At 44.0% G+C, this 22,502-nt stretch overlaps 2 protein-coding genes across 11 annotated transcripts in view; both read right to left on the bottom strand.

Annotated features, from left to right (window-relative positions):
- Positions 1 to 22,502, bottom strand: part of LOC134933410 (protocadherin gamma-C5-like) — a 688,451-nt gene that overhangs the window by 397,204 nt on the left and 268,745 nt on the right. The window contains exon 1 of one of the 10 annotated variants that reach the window (XM_063928602.1): positions 627 to 3,119. The exons of the other annotated variants lie outside the window; for them this stretch is intronic. Within the exon in view, the coding sequence (XP_063784672.1) occupies positions 627 to 3,041 (2,415 nt within the window). The 5' untranslated portion in view covers positions 3,042 to 3,119. Of the gene's footprint in view, positions 1 to 626; positions 3,120 to 22,502 lie in introns of those variants that run through there. 10 annotated transcript variants of the gene reach the window in all.
- LOC134933906 (protocadherin gamma-B5-like) lies at positions 3,065 to 15,013 on the bottom strand. Its single transcript, XM_063929461.1, has 4 exons — positions 13,550 to 15,013; positions 11,860 to 12,627; positions 11,194 to 11,267; positions 3,065 to 3,206 (listed from the first exon to the last, which is right to left on the bottom strand). Exons 1-4 carry the CDS (start codon positions 15,011 to 15,013, stop codon positions 3,065 to 3,067), a joined length of 2,448 nt encoding a protein of 815 aa, XP_063785531.1.

Consider the following 22,502-nt stretch of genomic DNA (forward strand, 5'->3'; position numbering starts at 1 on the left):
CTTGTCATACTGTAGTACTCCGCTGCAGGGCGGAGTTTCGCAAAATCATGTGCTGCGTCATGATGTCACAATGCAAACGTGTCATTCTGTGAAACTCCGCCCCAGCAGCAGAGTACTATGTCAGGGAGGAGGGGGAGCAGAGTCCGGTCATGGGAAAAGTACAGCGGCGGGTACCCCATGCAGTTGCACAGCTCACCCACCGCTAGAAACACCACTGCTCAGCAATTAAAGCACTTTAGTACTTTACACTATATATTTAAAGTACTTTAAAGTTGTTGACTACATTCAGGGATATGCTACTCAAACTAATAAAGATATTATAACAATAGCAATAGAACGTGTCATAAACACTCACATATTTAGTTTGTTGTTTAAGAAAATATATATATTTTGTGCCATTTGTATTTGTCCCTGGATACAATGGTCAACATTTCAACATCAAAAGTAGAAGTTAATAGCAGGTCAAGTATTATGGAATAATTCTTACATTACTATATGGCTAACATTTCAAGTTTCATTAAAATGATTCATTTTTTATTCTTATTTATGGACCACTATCCATTAGTGGATGTCCACTAGTTGACAAAAACAGATTTTATATTAAAGATATTATAATGATCTCTTACCTGTGGCTCAATAGGTTTTGGAAATATGTCTGTTGGTTGATCATTTGTTACTGTTGAATCAACATGGTCAATTGTATTGCCTGTAGGAACAGTCTCTAATGGTTTCAGATAAGCTAATTCATTCTGTTTTGAGTCGAGGGTCACACACACATCATATGAAAATGGAAAGGGTAAGCTTCCATCACTGATCTCAGAAGGACATCCCAGGGTGAACTGAGGATACACATTTCTACTTAGCGCTCCAAAAGAAGTTGAACTACTTGATTTTCGGTACTTAGAAACCACTATAACAATTACTGCTATAATGAATAGCAGAGAAATTAGAGTTATAGAAATTACCAGGTAGAATGTTATATTAGATGGAGAATTTGAACTGCTGGGTTGGTGTCTTATTTCTGGAACAACTTGTTGAAAGTTTTCTGCTACAACCAAGCTTAAGGTCACTGTAGATGACAAGGATGGAACCCCATTGTCCTTTACCAATACCACAATCTTTTGCCTCAAAGAATCCTTGTCTTCAATGTCACGTTCAATCCTTATTTCACCAGTGTGTTGACCAATAGTAAACAAAGATGGACCAGTAACTTGCAGCAAGTGGTAGGAGAGCCAGGCATTGTGCCCAGAGTCAGCATCCACTGCAATCACTTTGGATATTAGATAACCTTTCTCAGCAGAGTTAGGAATAAACTCGAATAATGCTGATCCCTCAGTGTCTGGGGATGGGTAGAGAATCTTAGGAGCATTATCGTTCTTATCAATGATACATATTCTTACTGTGACATTAGTGCTTAGAGGAGGAGATCCGCTGTCTTTAGCCATCACCTGGAACTGAAATTCCCGCAGCTGTTCATAGTCAAATGATCTCTGAGCATAAATCACCCCAGTCAATGAGTTTATAGAGACATATGATGATACTGGGATACCATCTATTTTATTACTGATAATAGAGTAACTAATTTTAGCATTGTCATTAGTATCATAATCAGATGCATGGATACCATGTATGGAGGTCCCTTGCGGATTATTTTCTTGAACATAAACAATAATACTAATTTTTTCAAAAACAGGTGGATTGTCATTCACATCTGAAATAGTGAGTTGAATGGTTTTGTTGGTGGATAGTTGAGGAGATCCACTATCCATAGCTGTAATTGTTATATTATAGTGAGATTTCCTCTCTCTATCAATATCTGCTGTGGTTACCAGCTTATAGTAATTGGAGGAAGAAGATACTAATTGAAAGGGTAACGTTTCTAAAATTTCACAAGTTACCTCACCGTTCACTCCACTGTCTGAGTCATGAACATTAATCAGGGCTATAATTGTAGTTATTGGAGAATTCTCTGGAATTATATCTGATAGAGAAGTAATAGTTATTTGAGGAGGATTGTCATTCATATCCGTAACATTTATTAAGATCTTGCAATGCGTTACAAGGTTACCACCATCTTTGGCCTCCACAGTTAATTCATATCTCTCTGTAAGCTCATAGTCTATATTTCCTGTTACATTAATATGTCCAGTGACAGGATTTATGCTAAAGAGTGAATGCATAGCTTCAGGAATATCATGAAATGAATACAATATTTGAGCATTTGAACCTTCATCTTCATCCACAGCATTAAGCTGGAGAACCAAAAATCCAATAGGTGCATTTTCATTCAAACTAATTTCATATACATCTTTAGAAAATGTTGGAAAGTTGTCATTAACATCATGAACTAAAATCTTTATAAAGGCAGTACCAGATTTAGGAGGTTGTCCTCCGTCCAATGCCGTTAGAACTAATTGATAAATACTTTGCTTTTCTCTGTCCAGTGGTTTTTGCAAAATAAGTTCTGGAGATCTGATTCCATCTTTTGTCATTTTTATTCCCAATTCAAAGTCCTCATTGTCATCAATCATATAGTCCTGTACAGAGTTGACACCTACATCAGGATCTTGTGCATTTCCCAAAGTCAGACGTACTCCAGGTAAAGCAGACTCACTAACTGTTATGTCAAAAATACTCTTGGAAAAACTTGGTGGATTATCATTTACATCCTGAATTTCCACTTTGATTGTGTACAAATGCAATGGGTTTTCAATCACAGCTTCAAAGCTCATTAGACAATTCTGTTTTATTCCGCACAATACCTCTCTGTCTATTCTTTCTGCAACATACAAGTCCCCATTTTCTAAATTAGCATTGAAATATTGTATTTTGCCTCGTGAGACAATATGGAATTTTCTGAATAATAATTCCTTTGTTTTCAATCCCAGATCTATTGCTATGTTTCCTATTGCAGTCCCTTGCTTTAATTCCTCTGGTATGGAGTAGTAAAGCTGAGCAGAAACATGATGGAATGTTAAGAAAAAGAGAAGACATAGTACCTGCCATTGCATTGCCTTTTTTCCTCCAGAAATCAGCTTCATTTCTATTGTTAGCTAATGCGCTATTAGAATCCTGCTTCTTTTGATCCAAAGTGATAAAATGAAATATGCAATTCCAAATGTTTCCTTTCAGCAGAATAATCCAAGTTGCAGGTACATGAGTAAAAATCCTTTATTATGTCTTGTTCTGCAGATTTGTGCTGTGCACTATTGTAAATTCAGGAGTTCTAAATACTGAGATAAAATAACACAGTTCAATAGCGGTGCCTAGTGTCTAAATTAGGAATTGCTACACCACTGTAACTGCAGCTCAATAATATTGCTACTTATAAATATATAAATAATATAATAAACTACCTTGACATCAATTTTAAAACTTTCTGAAATTACTGAGAATATGATTAGAATTCTTTTTATACATTTATTTTAGATTTAGTTTGTTCAAGATATCAGAACAGTGATTATAATGTAAATGTGAATATGAGGTAAACTAGCCATTTATTTCACAATGGATAAATCAGATGATCAAAATCCCAACAGAACAATGCACAGTGGATTCTGTATAAGTTATATGTTATTTTTTTAAGTGTTTATCCAACATCTATTGAATCAGAAAATGGGCAATTTCACCATATCAAAGAAACATAATTGTAATCCAGTATGATCTTTGCTTTGATATACTTAATAAATCTAAGCTATGCATCATTAGCTGTAGCCAGTGGCGTCATGAGGAGGGTGCGGGGGGTGCGGCCCGCACCCAGGTGTCACCCTTCAATGGGGTGACACCAAAAAGAGCTGTACACCCGCCTGGCCTGACTATTTTCACCGCCGCAGCGCCGCCGGGTCTGTACTGCCGCAATCTATAGATACCGGGTGCAGTACGTCACTCCCGGTGACGTCATCACGCACGCCGGCACCGCAGGGCAGGCCATTCTGGGAGGGTAGTTGTATTCTGGGAGGGAGAATGGGAGTCGAGTGCATGGTGCCCACATGGGGTGCGCCCGGCTCCCGTCTTTGTAGCTAGCAGGGTACCCGGCTCTCATCCCTGCCTGCCACCGCCAGAGCACCGCCGGGCGCACACAGAAGATGCGCCTGGATCTCGTCCCTGCCGCTGAAGGAGCACCGCCGGGCGCGCACAGGAGATGCGCCTGGATCTCGTCCCTGCCGCTGAAGGAGCACCGCCGGGCGCGCACAGGAGATGCGCCTGGATCTCATCCCTGCCGCTGAAGGAGCACCGCCGGGCGCTTGGTTCCTATACCTGCCGCCGCTGGAGCTGGTAGGCTTTAAAATTAAATCATAGTCTCCAGTATGTTTCTCTCCAACCCAGTGTCCCCAGTCTGTCCCTCTCCCACTCTGCACCCTCTCCCACCCAGTGTCCCAATCCCCAGTATGTCCCCCTCCCACTCTGCATCCTCTCCCACCCAGTGTCCCAATCCCCAGTATGTCCCTCTCCCACTCAGCATCCTCTCCCACCCAGTGTCCCAGTCCCCAGTATGTCCCCCTCCCACTCTGCATCCTCTCCCACCCAGTGTCCCAATCCCTAGTCTGTCTCCCTCCCACTCTGCATCCTCTCCCACCCAGTGTCCCAATCCCCAGTATGTCCCTCTCCCACTCTGCATCCTCTCCCACCCAGTGTCCCAGTCCCCAGTATGTCCCCCTCCCACTCTGCATCCTCTCCCACCCAGTGTCCCAATCCCTAGTCTGTCTCCCTCCCACTCTGCATCCTCTCCCACCCAGTGTCCCAGTCCCCAGTATGTCCCTCTCCCACTCTGCATCCTCTCCCACCCAGTGTCCCAATCCCTAGTCTGTCCCCCTCCCACTCTGCATCCTCTCCCACCCAGTGTCCCAGTCCCCAGTATGTCCCCCTCCCACTCTGCGTCCTCTCCCACCCAGCGTCCCAATCCCCAGTATGTCCCCCTCTCACTCTGCGTCCTCTCCCACCCAGCGTCCCAATCCCCAGTATGTCCCCCTCCCACTCTGCGTCCTCTCCCACCCAGCATCTCCCCCTTCCTCTGTCCCTCTATCCATTATGTCCTTCTCCCACCCTGCATCCCCCTCTCACCCAATGCCCCCGTCCTCCTCAGTCCCTTCCTCCACCATGTGTCCTCCCTCTCACCCAGTGCCTCTTAAGGACACCCCCTTTCTGATTGGCCACACCCCTTTTTCGGCAGCTTTCACAGTACCCCATTCGAGTGGACACTACCCCTTTCAATTTTCCATACCCCCACTTCAAAATTCCCTCTTCGATCACTGTGTGTGTGTGTGTGTGTGTGTGTGTGTGTGTATATATATATATATATATGTATGTGTATATATATGTATGTATTACATATATATATACATACATACATACATACACACACACACACACACACACACACACACACACACAAGGAGGTCCATGGGAGGTGACACCATGAGTTACCACACCGGGTGACACCAACCCTAGTGACGCCTCTGGCTGTAGCCCCACTGTTATTTCAGATCTCTACTTTAATATCTAGAATGCTGCATATGTTAACAATTGCTAAATATAATGAGCAAAAGAAATTCCCCAAGTATTTTCCCAAATATGATTGCTTTCACATACCCTATATTTTCTAATTGGTGGGAGTTTATACCTTCATACTCCTTTGATGTATTTTCTTGTATATACCATCCTAACACTTATTCGGAATATGATGTTTATGCTTTCTCTCTTCTTTCATTGCTTTTCAGCCATCATCACAAACAAACAGAGGCGTAACTAGGGTTTTCGGAGCCCAGGGCAAGATGGAAAATGGCGCCGCCCCCCAAAAAAAAACACAAACAAAAAAAAGCATGTGCGCACGCCAAAGGCGCATGCGGCAAAAATGGGCGTGGCCACACACCAGAAGGGGTGTGGCCACGCTCCAGAAGGGGTGTGGCCACGCTCCAGAAGGGGTGTGGCCACTGAAAATGGCCCACAGTGCCAGTTACATTGCCCTACAGTGCCAGTTACATTGCCCCACAGTGCCGGATACATGCCCCACAGTGCCGGATACATTGCCCCACAGTGCCGGATACATTGCCCCACAGTGCCAGATACATGCCCCACTCAGTGCCAGTTACATTGCCCCACAGTGCCAGTTACATTGCCCCACAGTGCCGGATACATGCCCCACAGTGCCAGATACATTGCCCCACAGTGCCAGATACATGCCCCACTCAGTGCCAGATACATGCCCCACAGTGCCGGATACAATGCCCCACAGTGCCAGATACATACCCCACAGTGCCAGATACATTGCCCCACAGTGCCAGATACATGCCCCACTCAGTTCCAGATACATGCCCTACTCAGTGCCAGATACATGTCCCACTCAATGCCAGATACATGCCCCACTCAGTGCCAGATACATGCCCCACTCAGTGCCAGTTACATTGCCCCACAGTGCCGGATACAATGCCCCACAGTGCCGAATACATGCCCCACAGTGCCGGATACATTGCCCCACAGTGCCAGTTACATGCCCCACAGTGCCAGATACATGCCCCACAGTGACAGTTACATGCCCCACAGTGCCAGATACATTGCCCCACAGTGCCAGTTACATTGCCCCACAGTGCCAGATACATTGCCCCACAGTGCCAGTTACATTGCCCCACAGTGCCAGATACATTGCCCCACAGTGCCAGTTACATGCCCCACAGTGCCAGATACATGCCCCACAGTGCCAGGCTCCACTCAGTGCCAGTTACATGCCCCATTTGGTGCCAGTTACATGCCCCACAGTGCCAGATACATTTCCCCACAGTGCCAGTTACATTGCCCCACAGTGCCAGATACATTGCCCCACAGTGCCAGTTACATTGCCCCACAGTGCCAGATACATTGCCCCACAGTGCCAGTTACATGCCCCACAGTGCCAGATACATGCCCCTCAGTGCCAGGCCCCACTTGGTGCCAGATACATGCCCCACTGTGCCGCCGCCCCCCCCCCTCTGTGCCGCCGGACCCTCCCGCCACTTACCGGCCGCTTGTTGCTATGTGAGGGGAGGAGAGCGCAGCGCCTCTCCTTCCCCTCACCGCTCCAGGTCTCCGGCGGCTGTTTGGCGCCGGTTCGCTAGCCAATCAGAGCTCGCGGACCGGCAGCCAATCAGGAGCCGGTCTGCAAGCTCTGATTGGCTAACGCCGGAGACCGGACACAGCAGCGCTGCTAGTGCTGGCAGCGGCGGTGAGGGGAGGGAGAGACGCTGCGCTCTCCTCCCCTCACATTTAGGGTTGACGGGGGCGAGTGGGGCATGATGCCCTGGACGCCGGCGGCGCCCCCCTCTCCTGGGCCTGCCAAGGCGCCCAGGGCACGTGCTCCACTCGCCCTACCCTAGATACGCCTCTGAAAACAAAAATCTGCTGTCTGTACACAATTGCATCTATTTGCTGGTATCCAATGTACATTACCGCAGATAATGGATTTGCCGGAGGCTATCCAATTAGCCGCAAATATTGGCACTAATCGTGGTTTGGTTTCACCTGCCTTAGGCAGGCAAAGCCAAATCCGCAATAAGCGGGTATTTTTTCAGTGATCGCGGCCGCGAAAAATACATGGGTCTGCAGCATTTTGCAGACTTTATGTATTTTCGCATGAAAAACGGGGGGGGGGGGGTTGTTTGTGGGGGTTTCATGCATAACAATAGAATAGCATTGAAAAAAACCATTAATAATGTTTTAAGAGACACAAAAAAAAATTTCCCGCTTGCACAATATTTTCAGGGCTAATCGGATACCTTGAAAAAAAGAGGATTGCTTGAAAAACTCTTTTATGAGTACACTTTATTTACAAATGGAATTACTGTATTATACTGTAAGATAGTGTTATAATATTTAAAACAACTTTAAATAGTCACTCTGAAAATATTGAGTAGGCATCAAAATTGTCACCAAAATAATAAATTGTTACCCTGAAAAAAAATACAGTTAATTTAATTGTCTTCTGTAAAATACCTATTTGCATAGAGTGAACATTTCTTAGAGTAAAGTCTACCATTAATTATTTATACATAACTAGAAAAAAATATATTTAGTAATTATAAAGTGAATTAATGTAGACAAATCTAATACAGCACTGGGGTACAGGTGTAAACATTGGTGTTGAAGTATAGTGGGTAGATTTACACAAGCGTATAAAAATGATCAACATAATCAGATCGGTTTCTATGGGCAACAGTAAGACTTTTCATTTCTAGAAGCTATAGTAAATCTGTCCTTAGGACTCTGGGGCAAATGTATTAAGCCTGGAGAAGTGATAAGGCAGTGATAAGTGGAAGGTGATAACGCACCAGCCAATCATCTCCTAACTGTAATTTTTCAAAGCTGTAATGATTGGCTGGTGCGTTATCACCTTCCAGTTATCCCTGCTTTATCACTTCTCCAGGCTTAGTACATCTGCCCCTCTGTGTGACTTACTTACCACCAGTGGTGTAGCTACCATAGGTGCAGGGGATGCGGCTGCTACAGGGCCTGAGAAGCCTGCAGGGCCCATAGCTTCCGTGCACCCTATCATGCTACAGCACAAAGCAGCCAGGTCACGGAAGAGAGACTGGTCACTGCTTGATGCGGTGCTGCTGTTCTGTTGAGAGAGGAGGCAAAGACGTGACGTCCCATCAGGGCAGGCAGCACCGCAGCAGCTGACTGTTCCACGAGTCCCAATCTCCCCTCACATCGCGGGGCCCCCGAGTGTGCATTTGGCAGTTTTCTGGGTGTGCAGTGTCGCTGGTGGGTAAGTGCCAGCTGCAGGTGCCACTTCTGCTGTAATGTGTGAGGGGGAGGGGCACTGGGGACCCTGTGGAAATTGTGCTATGGGGCCCTCAAAGGTGTAGCTACACCCCTGCTTACCGCCATTCCCTTCTGCCACATCTATAGATAAATTGCTGTTTTCAAAATTTGAATTTTAAAAAATATACATATTTGCAGATGGTTAACCTCTTAATATAAATGTGTCTATTTACTAAATACTGTCTCCTTTACTCAGACAATATAAGTATTTATTGGTTGATAATAAAGCACACTGTTTGAAGGTTACAGTGTATCTTATACAACTGTCAAGCTGTGTTTAATTGTCAGTTTATTTAGGAGTGAATTAGGTGAAGAACATGTGTTTAAAAACTTATCCAAAATGATTTTATTTAAAAAAGTCTTTTTACTTTTAAAATTTGTAAAAAAAAAAATATTTTTTTTTTAACATTGGAACATTGGTCGGCACTATCGGAACATCAGAACATCGAAAATATTGCGACAATCGAAACTTTAATTTTAACAGCCACACAGCCACCAGGTACACACCGGGGGTAGCTGGGGAGGTTAATTTACATTTGACTGCAGCCACCGCGTGGGGGTCCAGCCATGCTGACCAATCAGCAGTTATCGACAGCATGACAATCACTGGGGGAGGGTACACGTTGGCAGAGCTGCAGCTGTGGTAAGTTTCTTTTCCTTGCGGCTGCACATGCTGTGTATCTTACTGGTCGCATCCTGTGTGACCAGATTAGATAAGGCCCTTACTGGTGTAGTCACATCTGATGCGGGTTAGGGTCAGGCTATGGGACAGGAGGATTAGGGTCAGGGAGGTTAGGGGTTAGGAGTAGTTTACTTCCCAAATAAGCGTTGAGATCCTGCATGTCGGGATGCCGCTGTCTGTATTCTGACTGCCGGCATCCCACTCACCGGTATCCCGATACCATCCTTAACTTATTAACGTGTTTGCTCCTATATAAACATGTTTAATTAGGAGGCTGAAACCAATCACTCAAACATCCAAATTGCCACTCACCGCAAATTGCCACTAGTTGTAGAGTTGATGAGTTCATGAAACATGATGGGCAAATGTCAAAGTATAAATGTTCTAAGTACTGTACAGTATACCTGTTTTTGTATTTCACTTACTATAAATAGATTATATTAATGTCCAGTATGGAAATGTCTACACACTGACAGCAAAAAAGTAAAACACATTTCCAACAGATATTCTTACAATTGTCAGATACACTGATTTTTCAGCATATTGAAATCTTCCCAAATTCCCAAATCTCTGATTTCATACACTGACAGAGGTCTATTATAATATGCTGCATATGTTAATTTTCTCGCACTGACATAGTGTATAAGAATCAACACTGGAGTTTGACATATTTTTTAATTTAATTATTAATAGACCATAATTTTACTTAACTACTGTAAATGCATTGAACTTGGCCAATTGTACAGTGGGTAGTGGTCTCACCATTATTTACAGCAAGGGACCCCATTTTGTGTGGGATCCAGACTATAGGTCAACATACTGTACATTCAGTCTACAGTCATTAGGTTGACCCCATATGGTTGACAGACACAAGGTCGACATGGACAAAAAGTTGACATGGACAAAAGGTCAACACTGGAAAAGGTCAACATGTTAAAAAATCCACCAGTTCATATGGTCGACAAGAGAATTTTTTTAATGTTTTTGTACTTGTTCCTTCCTTGACTATCCATTTCAGAAATCATAACCTTTGGTAACCCAGTGGCAAGCAAAGCGAGACATTGTGTCTGAAGTGTGGCGAGCGAAGTGAGCCAGCAAGGGAATATGTTTCTACAAATGGTGGTCCCAGCTGACAAAACTATCCACACTAACCCCAAAAATGCCAAAAAGTGTGTCAACCATTGTCATGTCAACCTTTTGACCTTGTCGACCTTTTGTACCTGTCAACCTTTTCCAGTGTCAACCCTTCAAATGTCACTCTTTTGTCCATGTTGACCTTGTGTCTGTCAACCATATGGAGACAACCTAATGAATGTAGACCTCCTATATCACACCCATTTTGTGTAACATTGACCATAATTGGGCAATGAATAGTCAGAGATGAATGTGATTTTGCCTGTTACAGTAGTTCCCTACACTGCCCCAACCATTTGTGAAAATGCCACAGGAGTTGCGACTAAGAGCTGCAAAACTTCATGGACAGCATATTTCTTATGAATATTTCCCAAACAGAAAATCTGTCCTTAATACCAAAATCCCTGGCTTGTCTTTCATCTTTTTATGGTACTTTAAGAAATTTCCTATTCAACTTCTCTCCAGCCACTCTTAATTATTTATTCTGATACAAATTACAGTATGAGCAAATCAATAACTGGTTGTACAATTTTTTATTAATCATTTGAATATAAAAACCCAGATATTTTAAAACTTCCTCATACGTAATTGGAGGAGGTTGTTCATTTTCTTCTGGTGGGAGATACAATCTAAATAAAGATGCACTTAGATTTAAGGTCTAATAATGAGCAAAACAAATAAAAAAATATATTCTGAGGGCCTTAAAGGAAGTCTAAGATTTTTTTATAACAATCATTGGTTGTAACAAAGGTCAATATGTAACAATGTTTTTTAACCTACAGTATGAAAGATTTAATCTAAATCTTCAATCAAGGAACAAATTTTACCACCTAGAGATCCTGATAGAAACTCAAATACCAAACCTACAACCACAACTGTCCACAAATAATACCTTTTGTCATCACTTTATACAAAATATAACCTAAATATATGAAAAAAGTACCATCCTTCCACCTACTGTATCTTTACCATAACTGCCCCCTTCTACAGTTGTGTCCACCAATATATTGTCTAGATTGAAAGCTTGTTATTAGCAGGATCCTCTTTCCTTTATCCCTATCTAACTGCATTAGTCTAGAATTATGTATTCTGCTGTCAATTGTATCCCCCTGTAGAGCACTATGAAACACTTGAGACACTGTAAAAATAAAAAAACAGCAACAACAACAACAACAATAATAATAATAATAATAATAATAATAATAATAATAATAATATGGTACATATAGTAATAAGTACATATAGCTTACCTGTGTGGCACTAGTTTCTTGGAACCTGTATATTGGTTGATCACTTGTAACTGCAGAATTATCAGTGTTAATGAGATTGTCTGTGGGGACATCCTGGACTGGTTTGAGATAAGCAATTTCATTTTGCCTTGAGTCCAGAGTCACACAAACATCATATGAAAAAGGAAATGGTAAACTTCTATCACTGATCTCAGAAGGACACCCCAGTGTGAACTGAGGATACACATTTCTATGAAGAGTTGATAAAGATGTTGAGACATCAGATTTTCTGCACTTAGAAATGACTATGACTATTACTGTCACAATGAATAAAAGGGAAATCAGAGCAATGGAAACTACTAGGTAGAAAGTCATATTAGATGAATAATCTGAATTACTTGGCTGACGTTTTATCTCTGGAGCAACTTGTTGGAAGTTTTCTGCAACAGCCAAATTCAATGTGACAGTAGATGACAAGGATGGGACGCCATTGTCTCTTACCAATATCACAATCTTTTGCCTAAAATAATTCATGTCTAGAAGGTCTCGTCCTATCCTGATTTCACCATTATGCTGGCCAATGGTAAATAAAGAAGGATCAGGAACTTGTAGAAAGTGATAGGAGAGCCAGGCATTGTGCCCAGAGTCAGCATCCACTGCAATCACTTTGGTCACTAGATAACCTTTCTCAGCAGAGTGTGGAATAAGTTCAAACAATGCTGATCCCTCAGTGTCTGGGGATGGGTAGAGAATCTTAGGAGTGTTATCATTCTTATCAATGATACATATCTTCACTGTGATACAGTACAGAGTTAGGTGCGCCAAATGGACAATTTCTAATTGTTTAAGAGGGATGATGTGGTTGTAATGATACTCAGACTAAATGTTATAGCTATCAAAAAAGTTTCTTTATTTAAACCAAAAGTAGGGGGGTGAAGGGGATTAGGATACTGAAGGGAGAGGGGAGTGAAAGGGAATATATACTTTAAGTGTATAAGGGATTGTCCGTTAGTATCGGATAAGAAAAAAGTTTTTGTTGCTGTGACTTTTTGGGGGGGGCACTCAAGTCGGTGGCGTCCCACCTCTGTAGTGCCTTGAGTCTCGTTATGCTGTCCAGAGCCTAATACAGGTGTTAGTATTTGGTAAAAAATGTGGAATAAGTAGTAACAAAAATGGTGGGGGTCCCCCCGGAGGGTCGGTGCAGCAAGGGATCCTCGTGGTCGCTAATTTGTCAGGTAATGAGGGCTCCGGACATACCGTCCTCCCCTGGGCTCTGACAGTACGTGGTGTCGTTCTTCTGAGCGCACCGCGACTGTCTGTGCCGAATGGGGAAGCTGTCACCGTCTTGGAGAGGGAGAAAGACAAATGCTTCTAGCCCTGCTGGGCTGTCTGCCGTGTCTTTTCCTCTCCTACAGAGTCCCTTACCTTGTCCTCGTAGCTCCGTCTCGTCCCCACTTGCCGGCGGCCTGCTCCGGTCTCCTTCGGCGGCGTTGTCCTCCTCTTGCTTCCGGGTTGTCCTGATCACGTGATCGGGTTGTGAGGTCGCGACGTTCTCGATCCGTGAAGCGGCGGCTCCCCCTCGTCCTTCTTTGCTCCTCTGTTTCTTAGGGCTCTGTTTGAGAGTTAAAGTCAATGGTTGTAGTAGATAGAAATTTGTGGTGTACTTCCAACGCGTATCGGCCAGTGCTGGCCTTCGTCAGGGAATCTTCACTGTGACATTACTGCTTAGAGGAGGAGATCCGCTGTCTTTAGCCAGCACCCGGAACTGAAATTCCCGCAGCTGTTCATAGTCAAATGATCTCTGAGCATATATAACTCCAGTCATTGAGTTAATGGAAACATATGAAGATAGCGGGATACCGTCTATTTTATAAGCAAGTACAGAGTAAATAATTTTAGCATTCTCATTAATATCATAATCAGTTGCATGAACAACATGTATCGAAGTCCCTTGTGGATTATTTTCCTGGACATAGACAACATAACTTCTCTTCTCAAAAATAGGTGGATTGTCATTGACATCTGATATTGTCAGCTGAATGGTTTTGTTGGTAGAAAGTTCAGGAGATCCATTGTCCATAGCCCTTATTGTTATGTTATAGTGAGAGATTCTCTCTCTATCAATATTTTTTGTAGTTACCAGTTTATAATAATTGGCAGATGAGGGGATTAGTTGAAAAGGTACAGTTTTAGAGATTTCACAAACAACTTCTCCGTTCTCTCCACTGTCTAAATCATTAACATTAATTAGCGCTATGATTGTAGCTGGTGGAGAATTCTCTGCAATTGTAGCTGATAGTGAAGTGATAGTTATTTCAGGAGCATTGTCATTACTATCAGTAACATTAATTGAGATCTTGCAGTGAGCAGTTAGTTCACCACCATCTTTGGCCTCCACAGTTAAATCATATCTGTCTGTAAGCTCGTAGTCTAAGTTTTGTTTAATGTTAATATTTCCATTTACTGGATCTATGCTAAAAATTAAATCTAAAGTTGCAGGAATGTCATGAAATGAATATGATATTTCTGCATTTGAACCTTCTTCTTCATCTACAGCAGTCAGCTGGAGAACTAAGAAACCAATAGGTGCATTTTCATTTACACTAATCTCATATGTGTCTTTATTAAATTTGGGAAAGTTATCATTTACATCATGAACCATGATCCTTATAAGGGCAGTTCCAGATTTAGGAGGCTGTCCTCCATCCAAAGCTATTAGAACTAATTGATAAATACTTTGTTTTTCTCTGTCTAATGACTTTTGTAAAATTAATTCTGGAGATTTAATTCCATCTTTGTTCATTTTTATTGCCAGTTCAAAGTGATCATTGTCATCAATCTTATAGTCCTGTATAGAATTTGTACCTACATCAGGATCTTGTGCATGTGCCAAATTGAGCCGTACTCCAGGTATAGCTGCCTCACTAATTACTATGTCAAAAACATTTTTTGAGAAACTTGGCAAATTATCATTTACATCCTGAATTTCTACTTTGATTGTGTACAAATGCAAAGGGTTTTCCATCACAGCTTCAAAGCTTATAAAACAATTCTGTTTTATCCCACAGATTAGCTCCCTGTCTATTTGTTCGGCGGCGGGAAGCGGTGTGGTGATGGTGAGCACATAAATGGTGAGTGTTTGTTTGTAATGTTTATGCCCTGACGAAAAAGCCATTTTGCTTTGAAACGTTGGCAACTATCTGCAGTGCTGTGTCGTTTGTTCTGAGTGCCGCCGTCCAAGAATTGCATATTTGGGGAGCTGCCTTACTCTCCTAAATACGGAAGGCAACAGACAGAGTAATTCCCTGTATGCTGAGAGTGCCGGGCTGCATGCGGTCTATATATATATATATATATATATATATCTCCTATATATTAGCCCTGTGATTCTGTGCCTGGCCCTCTAACGCTGGGTGGAGTCACAGACCTGGGCGGACTTAGCAGCTCCTGCCCTGTCCCAGAGTCGGCACACCATATCTCCTATATATTAGCCCTGTGATTCTGTGCCTGGCCCTCTAACGCTGGGTGGAGTCACAGACCTGGGCGGACTTAGCAGCACCTGCCCTGTCCCAGTGTCGGCACACCACTAGCAGAAGGGAGCACCAGCCAGAGATTCTACCCACCATTCCCAGTGCACAGACGCCCCACACTGCCAGGTAAGCATTGCCACCTAGCCAGGCGCACCCCACACCACCCCTCCCCTCATCTACACACACCTTCCCCACCACGCCGGGACATACAGCCGCAACCGAGGCTGCCGCTAACCCTTCCTACCATCCGTCAGACGCATCCAGACCCACATTCACTGCAAAATGCCGTCCACACACCGCCCGCACAGAGCGCTCCCCCCTCCCCACTACTGCAGCACAAACTATCTCCCTCACTACAACGCCAGCTCCCTCTGTACTTCCACACGCCCATCACCCGCAACTGTCTGGCTGCGGGCGACAGGCCCGCACACGCCGCTCCCCCCCTCCCCACTACCGCCACACTCACTCTCTCAAGCAGCCGGGCGACACTGTACCACCAGTCTTCCTCACTACAACGCCCGCTCCCCCTGCACTTCCACACGCCCATCACCCGCAACTGTCTGTGTGCGGCCGACAGGGCTCTCGCCACTCCCGCATCCCCCAGCGCAAATTTCAAGCAACACCCTCCCCTCCCACCACCATCCACCCACACCCCCACCCATCCACCAACTACTAAGCCACACAATAAGATCTGTGGCTTACGAGGCAGCAGCAGCGCACCCCCCCCACCTTGGGAGGATGGCTGATATTGGGGGGGAAGAGAACGGGATGGCTGATATTTTGGGGGAAGGGGGATGGCTTATATTATGGGGGGGATGACTGATATTGGGGGAGGGGGGCGGCAGATATTGTGGGGGGGGGACCTTGAGAGCGACCTGTCAATCACTGCTCTGCCTAACGCAGCAGCATTGAATCGACGCTGTGCACATGCGCACAGCGTCTATTCAATGGAGACAGAGCAGAGGGGGCATATCAGCAGCTCACAGAGCGCTCCACATGCCCCCTCAGTGACGAAAAACGTGGGCCGGGATAAGCAATCTCTGCACCAACACAAAGCCACACCACTTTTGAATAGCCCACGCCCCCTTTCAACCACGGCCGCACGCGCTGCACACGCACATAACTAAAGTGTCCCTCTTCACTGCAGTGCAATGTTGGGAGGTATGCCACAATTACATACACAAATCACACACACACCCAACACACTTTCTTACAGACACACTCACATCCACCCACACCCCTCTCCTACACACCCCACACACCGTAAGGCCATCCCACACCCACCATAACCCCATACCTGCCACTCACACACTACAAATACAACACCCATCCAGCTTCTCCCCACCCAAACCCCCCCCAAAAAATTCACCTATTGGCCACACCTTCCATGCACACACCCCTACCCCCCAAGAAAAACAAACCCACCACCCTCCACCCATCCATTACATATCAACACACTCCACCCATGCACACCTCCAACTCCATCCCCTAACACCCACAACCACAACTCCATCACACACTGAACATCCTGTCACCACCCCCATCCCTCACCCCTACACCAATACATATAGAGGCACCCACCCACCCGCACCCTATTCCGCAAGCACCATACATCACTATCCAAAACTTTTTCTTCACCTACACACACAACCACTTACCCCTCCAAAATAACACTCCACCACCCACATTCCCTTCCACACCCTCTACAATCCTGCACAACACCACTCTACCCCTATTACACACCCACCTCCCTCTCTAAACAGCCCATGGATTCTGTCAAACCATCACCACAACAATTAGCCCACAACTGGACCCGTCTCACAAACAAGCACCCACATGCCAATTCCTACTCCCCCCCCACACACACCCCAACCTCCCATCCACACACCACAATACCCTACACAAAGTACCCTATGCAGAACACCCACAGCCATGCCACCTTCCTACAAACTCACCCTACAACACACACATACAACTCCACCAACTACTACACCTACTAACTCCTCAACCACCTCTCACCCCTAGCCCAACTCATACACTGCCCAGACCACATACAATGTCCAACCACACTCAGCCCAGCCCCCCCCCCCCCACACCCCATATTCTATACAGCACGCACAATCTATGTACCCCTTCCACAATAACCTAAACAACATACATTGTTCCTTCACCCTCTTCCACAATCCAGCATGCAATAAATACAACACCTACTACCTACAAACTGTGACCCTCAACAGGGATTATGTCTACCCATCACAACCAATGATACCCCACAACACTACCCTTCTACCCTACACATGGGCTACACACACACTTAAAACCACACTACACACCATCAACTTTACACGCCCTACCACCACTCCAACAACCACACAGCTACCACAACCCACCACAACCCACCACACTCCGAAACTCACAATTACTATGCCCCTACCCCTCATCCACCTACCTTTACACAAGTACAGCACCTATGCACCCCCTTGCCCATGCCCAACAACCCCATGTCAAACCAACCATAGACACACACACACACACACACACACACACACACAACCTCCCTTCAGACTCCCACATTGACATCCTCCACACAGGACAACCGCCACCACTGACTACCGCTACATATACCTTTTTACACTACACCTCTACAATCACTACCCAAATCCACATGTCCCCTTCTATAACCACACAGACAAACACACGCACACCCTTCACCACCATCCCTCACCACAAGCAGTCACAACCTACATCTCAGTCCCACAGACACACGTTAACACAACTCCACCTCACTCAACCACACACACAACAACAATGCCCCTACCTTTACAATACCCACAGCATGTAATTTACAGCCATATTCTGTACAGCCTCCCCTGCAGACACTCTTCACCCACTCATTAGACCCTGCACCCCATTCACCATCACATTCCCTTTTGTCATACTACATCTACCCATGAACAAACCTCCTGTTCCAGCAATACAAACTATACAACTACTATTCTACACCTTCACTTTTCAGTAGAGATTACGGGGGCGAAGCCCCTTACGACAATATACTAATGGGATCCGGTCAAGATGCCGCCGGACGGAATCCCAGCGGTCGAAATACCGACGCCGGAATCCCGACCGCCACAATCCCGACATATTCTCCCTCCGTGGGTGTCCACGACACCCATAGAGGGAGAATATAATAGTGTGCCGAGCGTAGCGAGGCACCGTGCCCGCAGCATGGCGAGCGAAGCGAGCCCGCAAGGGGCTGCGTTCCGCTCGCCACCCCTGTCGGCATTGTGTGGTCGGGATTCCGGCGTCGGTATTTCGACCGCCGGGATTCCGACCAGCGGCATTTAGTACTGATCCCATACTAATGATCTCATCAAATTCAAGAAATCAAAAATGACCAAAGTCAACCAGGACTATGATAAACAGCAAGTTTACGCCTGGCGTACAGGACAACATCAAAAATCTGATTTTCATCCACAGAAAACCAAAAGATATCGCTTCAAAGCAGACTCTGGGACATCAGCTGAAGCTAGCTCTGTGGGAGAGTCTGAAAATGAATCTGCTATACACCCTTTTCGAGAGGTCCCAGAGGGAGTCTCTACATGAAATATTCCAATCAAGGCAAGAGGACACGCACGTGGAGGGCAGGCCAAAACAAGAGGCAGAAAAACAAATTACAGACCGCCTCACCAACGGAAAACTACATTTTCAATATATCGGACAGGACTCTCACACAAACGGAATTGCAAGTCCTTAATTTGGGTCTCTCATTTGTACCGACTACCACTTTTAAACCTTTTGAATGGCAGGTGGAAAATTATACACTAAATAGAAAGTTGCACCTGAATGAATACTATCAAAAACAAATTGCCAACATCTAATCCTAATGTGGATATACCGGCTAAGGTAAAAGAGTTGCAACCAAGGTCTAAATTTGACCCAGCATCTTCAAATCACTCTTTAAAAACTTTTTCCAGGTTAAAAACTGACACAATTCCTCCATTGGCACAGCAGACCCGGATGCATTACAATTTAAAGGCAGCAGAGAAACAGGCATGTGATTTACAGTCCTATAAGGACATTGTTATCCGATCGTCCGATAAAGGCGGTTCCATTACAATACAAAATTTGGACGATTACAAAAATGAGATCTACGGACAGCTGGCAGACACTAATGTATATGAAAAATTGTCTGAAGACCCTACAGGACTTTTAAAAAAAACAGGCATATATCATATATCTGTTATATGCTGTGTAATTTCTGGAGTAGCATCGATTTTCTGCAGACGATCCTAGGAGTGACTAGTCTGAAGTATGTGAAACAAAGTAACACTTGCTTGTTCTGAATGCTACAAATATATAATGTAACAAATAATACTCTGTGATACTGTATTTAAATGGACAGTATGTATATATGCCAGCTACATGTATCTCCACTAGTTAATATTTATGTATTTATTACATTTTTCTTATACACTATTTTGATTTACCACAACGGTTTTTATAATTCTTCCATAGCAACATTTGCTATTATGGATGTTACATATAAATTTTGTTCACAAAAACTGTTATATAAATGTGATTTTGTATCGGGTTTTTAACACATATGTATAATGGCATTTTTTACATTTCCGGACTGTGTTTCCAGGGGTGTAGTCACCTGATGTATATAAGCATTCAATGATTGATTCACCTGTATCCTGGCGAAAAAATTGCAGTAAAAATTCTGAACCGTTGACCACACAACGGGACTCCGTGTCTGTGTTATAAGTCGTATGAGTGCCGTCCTGTCGGATTTTCTATGCATTTTCGGCTACCTATGGGGACCATCTAATGGGAGGGCACTGACGCAAGATGTATGTGCCAAGACAAGGAGTGCTGGCTTTTTGCATTTGTTATACAGTATACTGTATATATATATATATATATATATATATATATATATTTAAATATAAGCAGTATGTTATAATTTTCTAGCATAAATCTGGAAGTTAAAATAGTATTTAAAAAAAACACTGTTTAAAAATGTCAGTTTTCATTTACACAAGAGCAGGTAATATAATTAAAGACACGTCAGTTAATGAAAATAATTATACTTTTTGTTTTTATGGACACCAATGTGGCAAGCAATATACTTCAACACAGCACAGTTTAATTCATGCAATGCTCATTGGGGGTCATTCTGACCTGATCGCTCACTGCAGTTTCTCGCAGTGCAGCGATCGGGTCGGAACTGCGCATGCACCTGCGCCACAGTGCGCTGGCACATGGCAGCGGTCGTTGCCTAGCGATCGCCTCTGAGGCAGAGGCGGTCGCTGGGCGGGAGGGGGCTGGACGGCGGCATTAAGCTGTCGTTTAGGGGTCGTGGTCCGGCCAAGGCAGGTGTGGCCAGACCGTTGGGGGGGGGGTCAGCAGCGTGATGTCACATGCAGCCGCTGCGGGCCGGGGAGCGATGAGTAGCTCCTGGCCAGCGCGCTAAAGCTGCGTTGGTCGGGAGCTACTCTTGAAGTGCAAAGCCATCGCCGCTGTGCGATGCTTTTGCACTTCTGCAGGGGGGGGGGGCGGCACTGACATGCGGGGTGGACTAGCCCTGTGCTGGGTGTCCCCCTGCATGTGAATGATCGTAGCTGTGCTAAATTTAGCACAGCTACGATCAACTCGGAATGACCCCCCATTGACTCCATGAGAAAAACAATATGACTATGTTTTCTCTGTGACTTAAATCAACGAACCAGATCTTGCAAACATTGAATAGTGTTAGTGTTTGCAAGAGCTCTTATTGCTAAAGTAACTATTTGCCACATTAGTATAAAGGAAAGTTCTCCCTAAGATACAAGCAAACAGTACATTTTTAAGAAACACTAATTATATCAATAACAAATCTTTGTATAGCCCTTTATTATTTATAAAAGGCAGTGTACTGTTGCCTCTTGACCAGTGAAAACAAAGTCACACAATTCACCAAAAGCACACCCTAGTATTAAATATTCATTTCGGAAAGGTTAATACTCAATAGTCTAAAAAGATTGCTAGCAATAATGCATATACTGTAATCAATTTGAAGACTATTTAAATGTGATATATACACAGGGCTACCAATAGCAGCCACAGGCCTGGGTACTGTGGGGGCATGACCAAATCTGGGGAGGCATGGCCATGTCACCCTCAAAAAATGTAAAAATTGTTTTACAGGGGGTGGTGGCTTCACCAGGGTGACACTGGCAGCAGCAAAGTCCCCTTCTGCTGCTCTGCAAAGGGGAACAATGCCCCCCCATAGCAGCTGCCCTGGACTGTGCCTCCACCATGCCCCTCCAATAAGCTTAGGCATGGTAATAAATACCCACTCCCCGACCCTCTAGGCATCCCTGTATAAACATCAACATTGATACAGATATCAACAATAATTATTTCACTGTTACAACTCACACCAATAGAGGTACATCACTGCAGTGTTTAATAACTTAATAGCAATGTATCAAATGACTAACCATGAGAACTCCACATTGAGGGTTTTTACACCCCTATGCTGAGGCCATTTTTTGATGTTAACGCCTGTCAAATTCAAAGTTCACTGTCACTGATTTTATATGCAGAACTGAACACAAATAAAAGTATAACCTCTTTGTTTCAGTAGACATTGTATTTTCAGAAAATGCCAGTAGTTTTTTGCTCATTCTACATATCAAATAACATTTAATGAAACTTCAATAAAGTGAACCAAAAGCAAATGTAATTTTTATTTAACATCACAAAAAAACTTTGTGGTTCTAGTTTCAACATTAATTCATCTTTCCAAAATAGCAAACAGCAGACCTCTACATGTAGGTCTACAGAAAAATATCTGCACTTGGAAATGATTACTGTACAGTATGTATTTTTATTAATGCTAATTTTTCCCATCTCAATTTAAACTCTTAGGGGTAAATTTACTAAGATAGGAGTTCTATTTAAGATGGGATGTTGCCCATAGCAACCCATCAGATTCTACTTCTCATTTATCTAGCACCTTCTATAAGATAATAACTGGAAGCTGATTGGTTGCTATGGGCCACATCCCATCTTAAATAGAACTCCCATTTTGGTAAATTTTCCCCTTACTATATGTGGGAATAATCTTATAGACCAACAAGGCCAACT

This window comes from Pseudophryne corroboree, chromosome 6 (assembly GCF_028390025.1).
Source record: "Pseudophryne corroboree isolate aPseCor3 chromosome 6, aPseCor3.hap2, whole genome shotgun sequence".
Lineage (NCBI taxonomy): Eukaryota > Metazoa > Chordata > Amphibia > Anura > Myobatrachidae > Pseudophryne > Pseudophryne corroboree.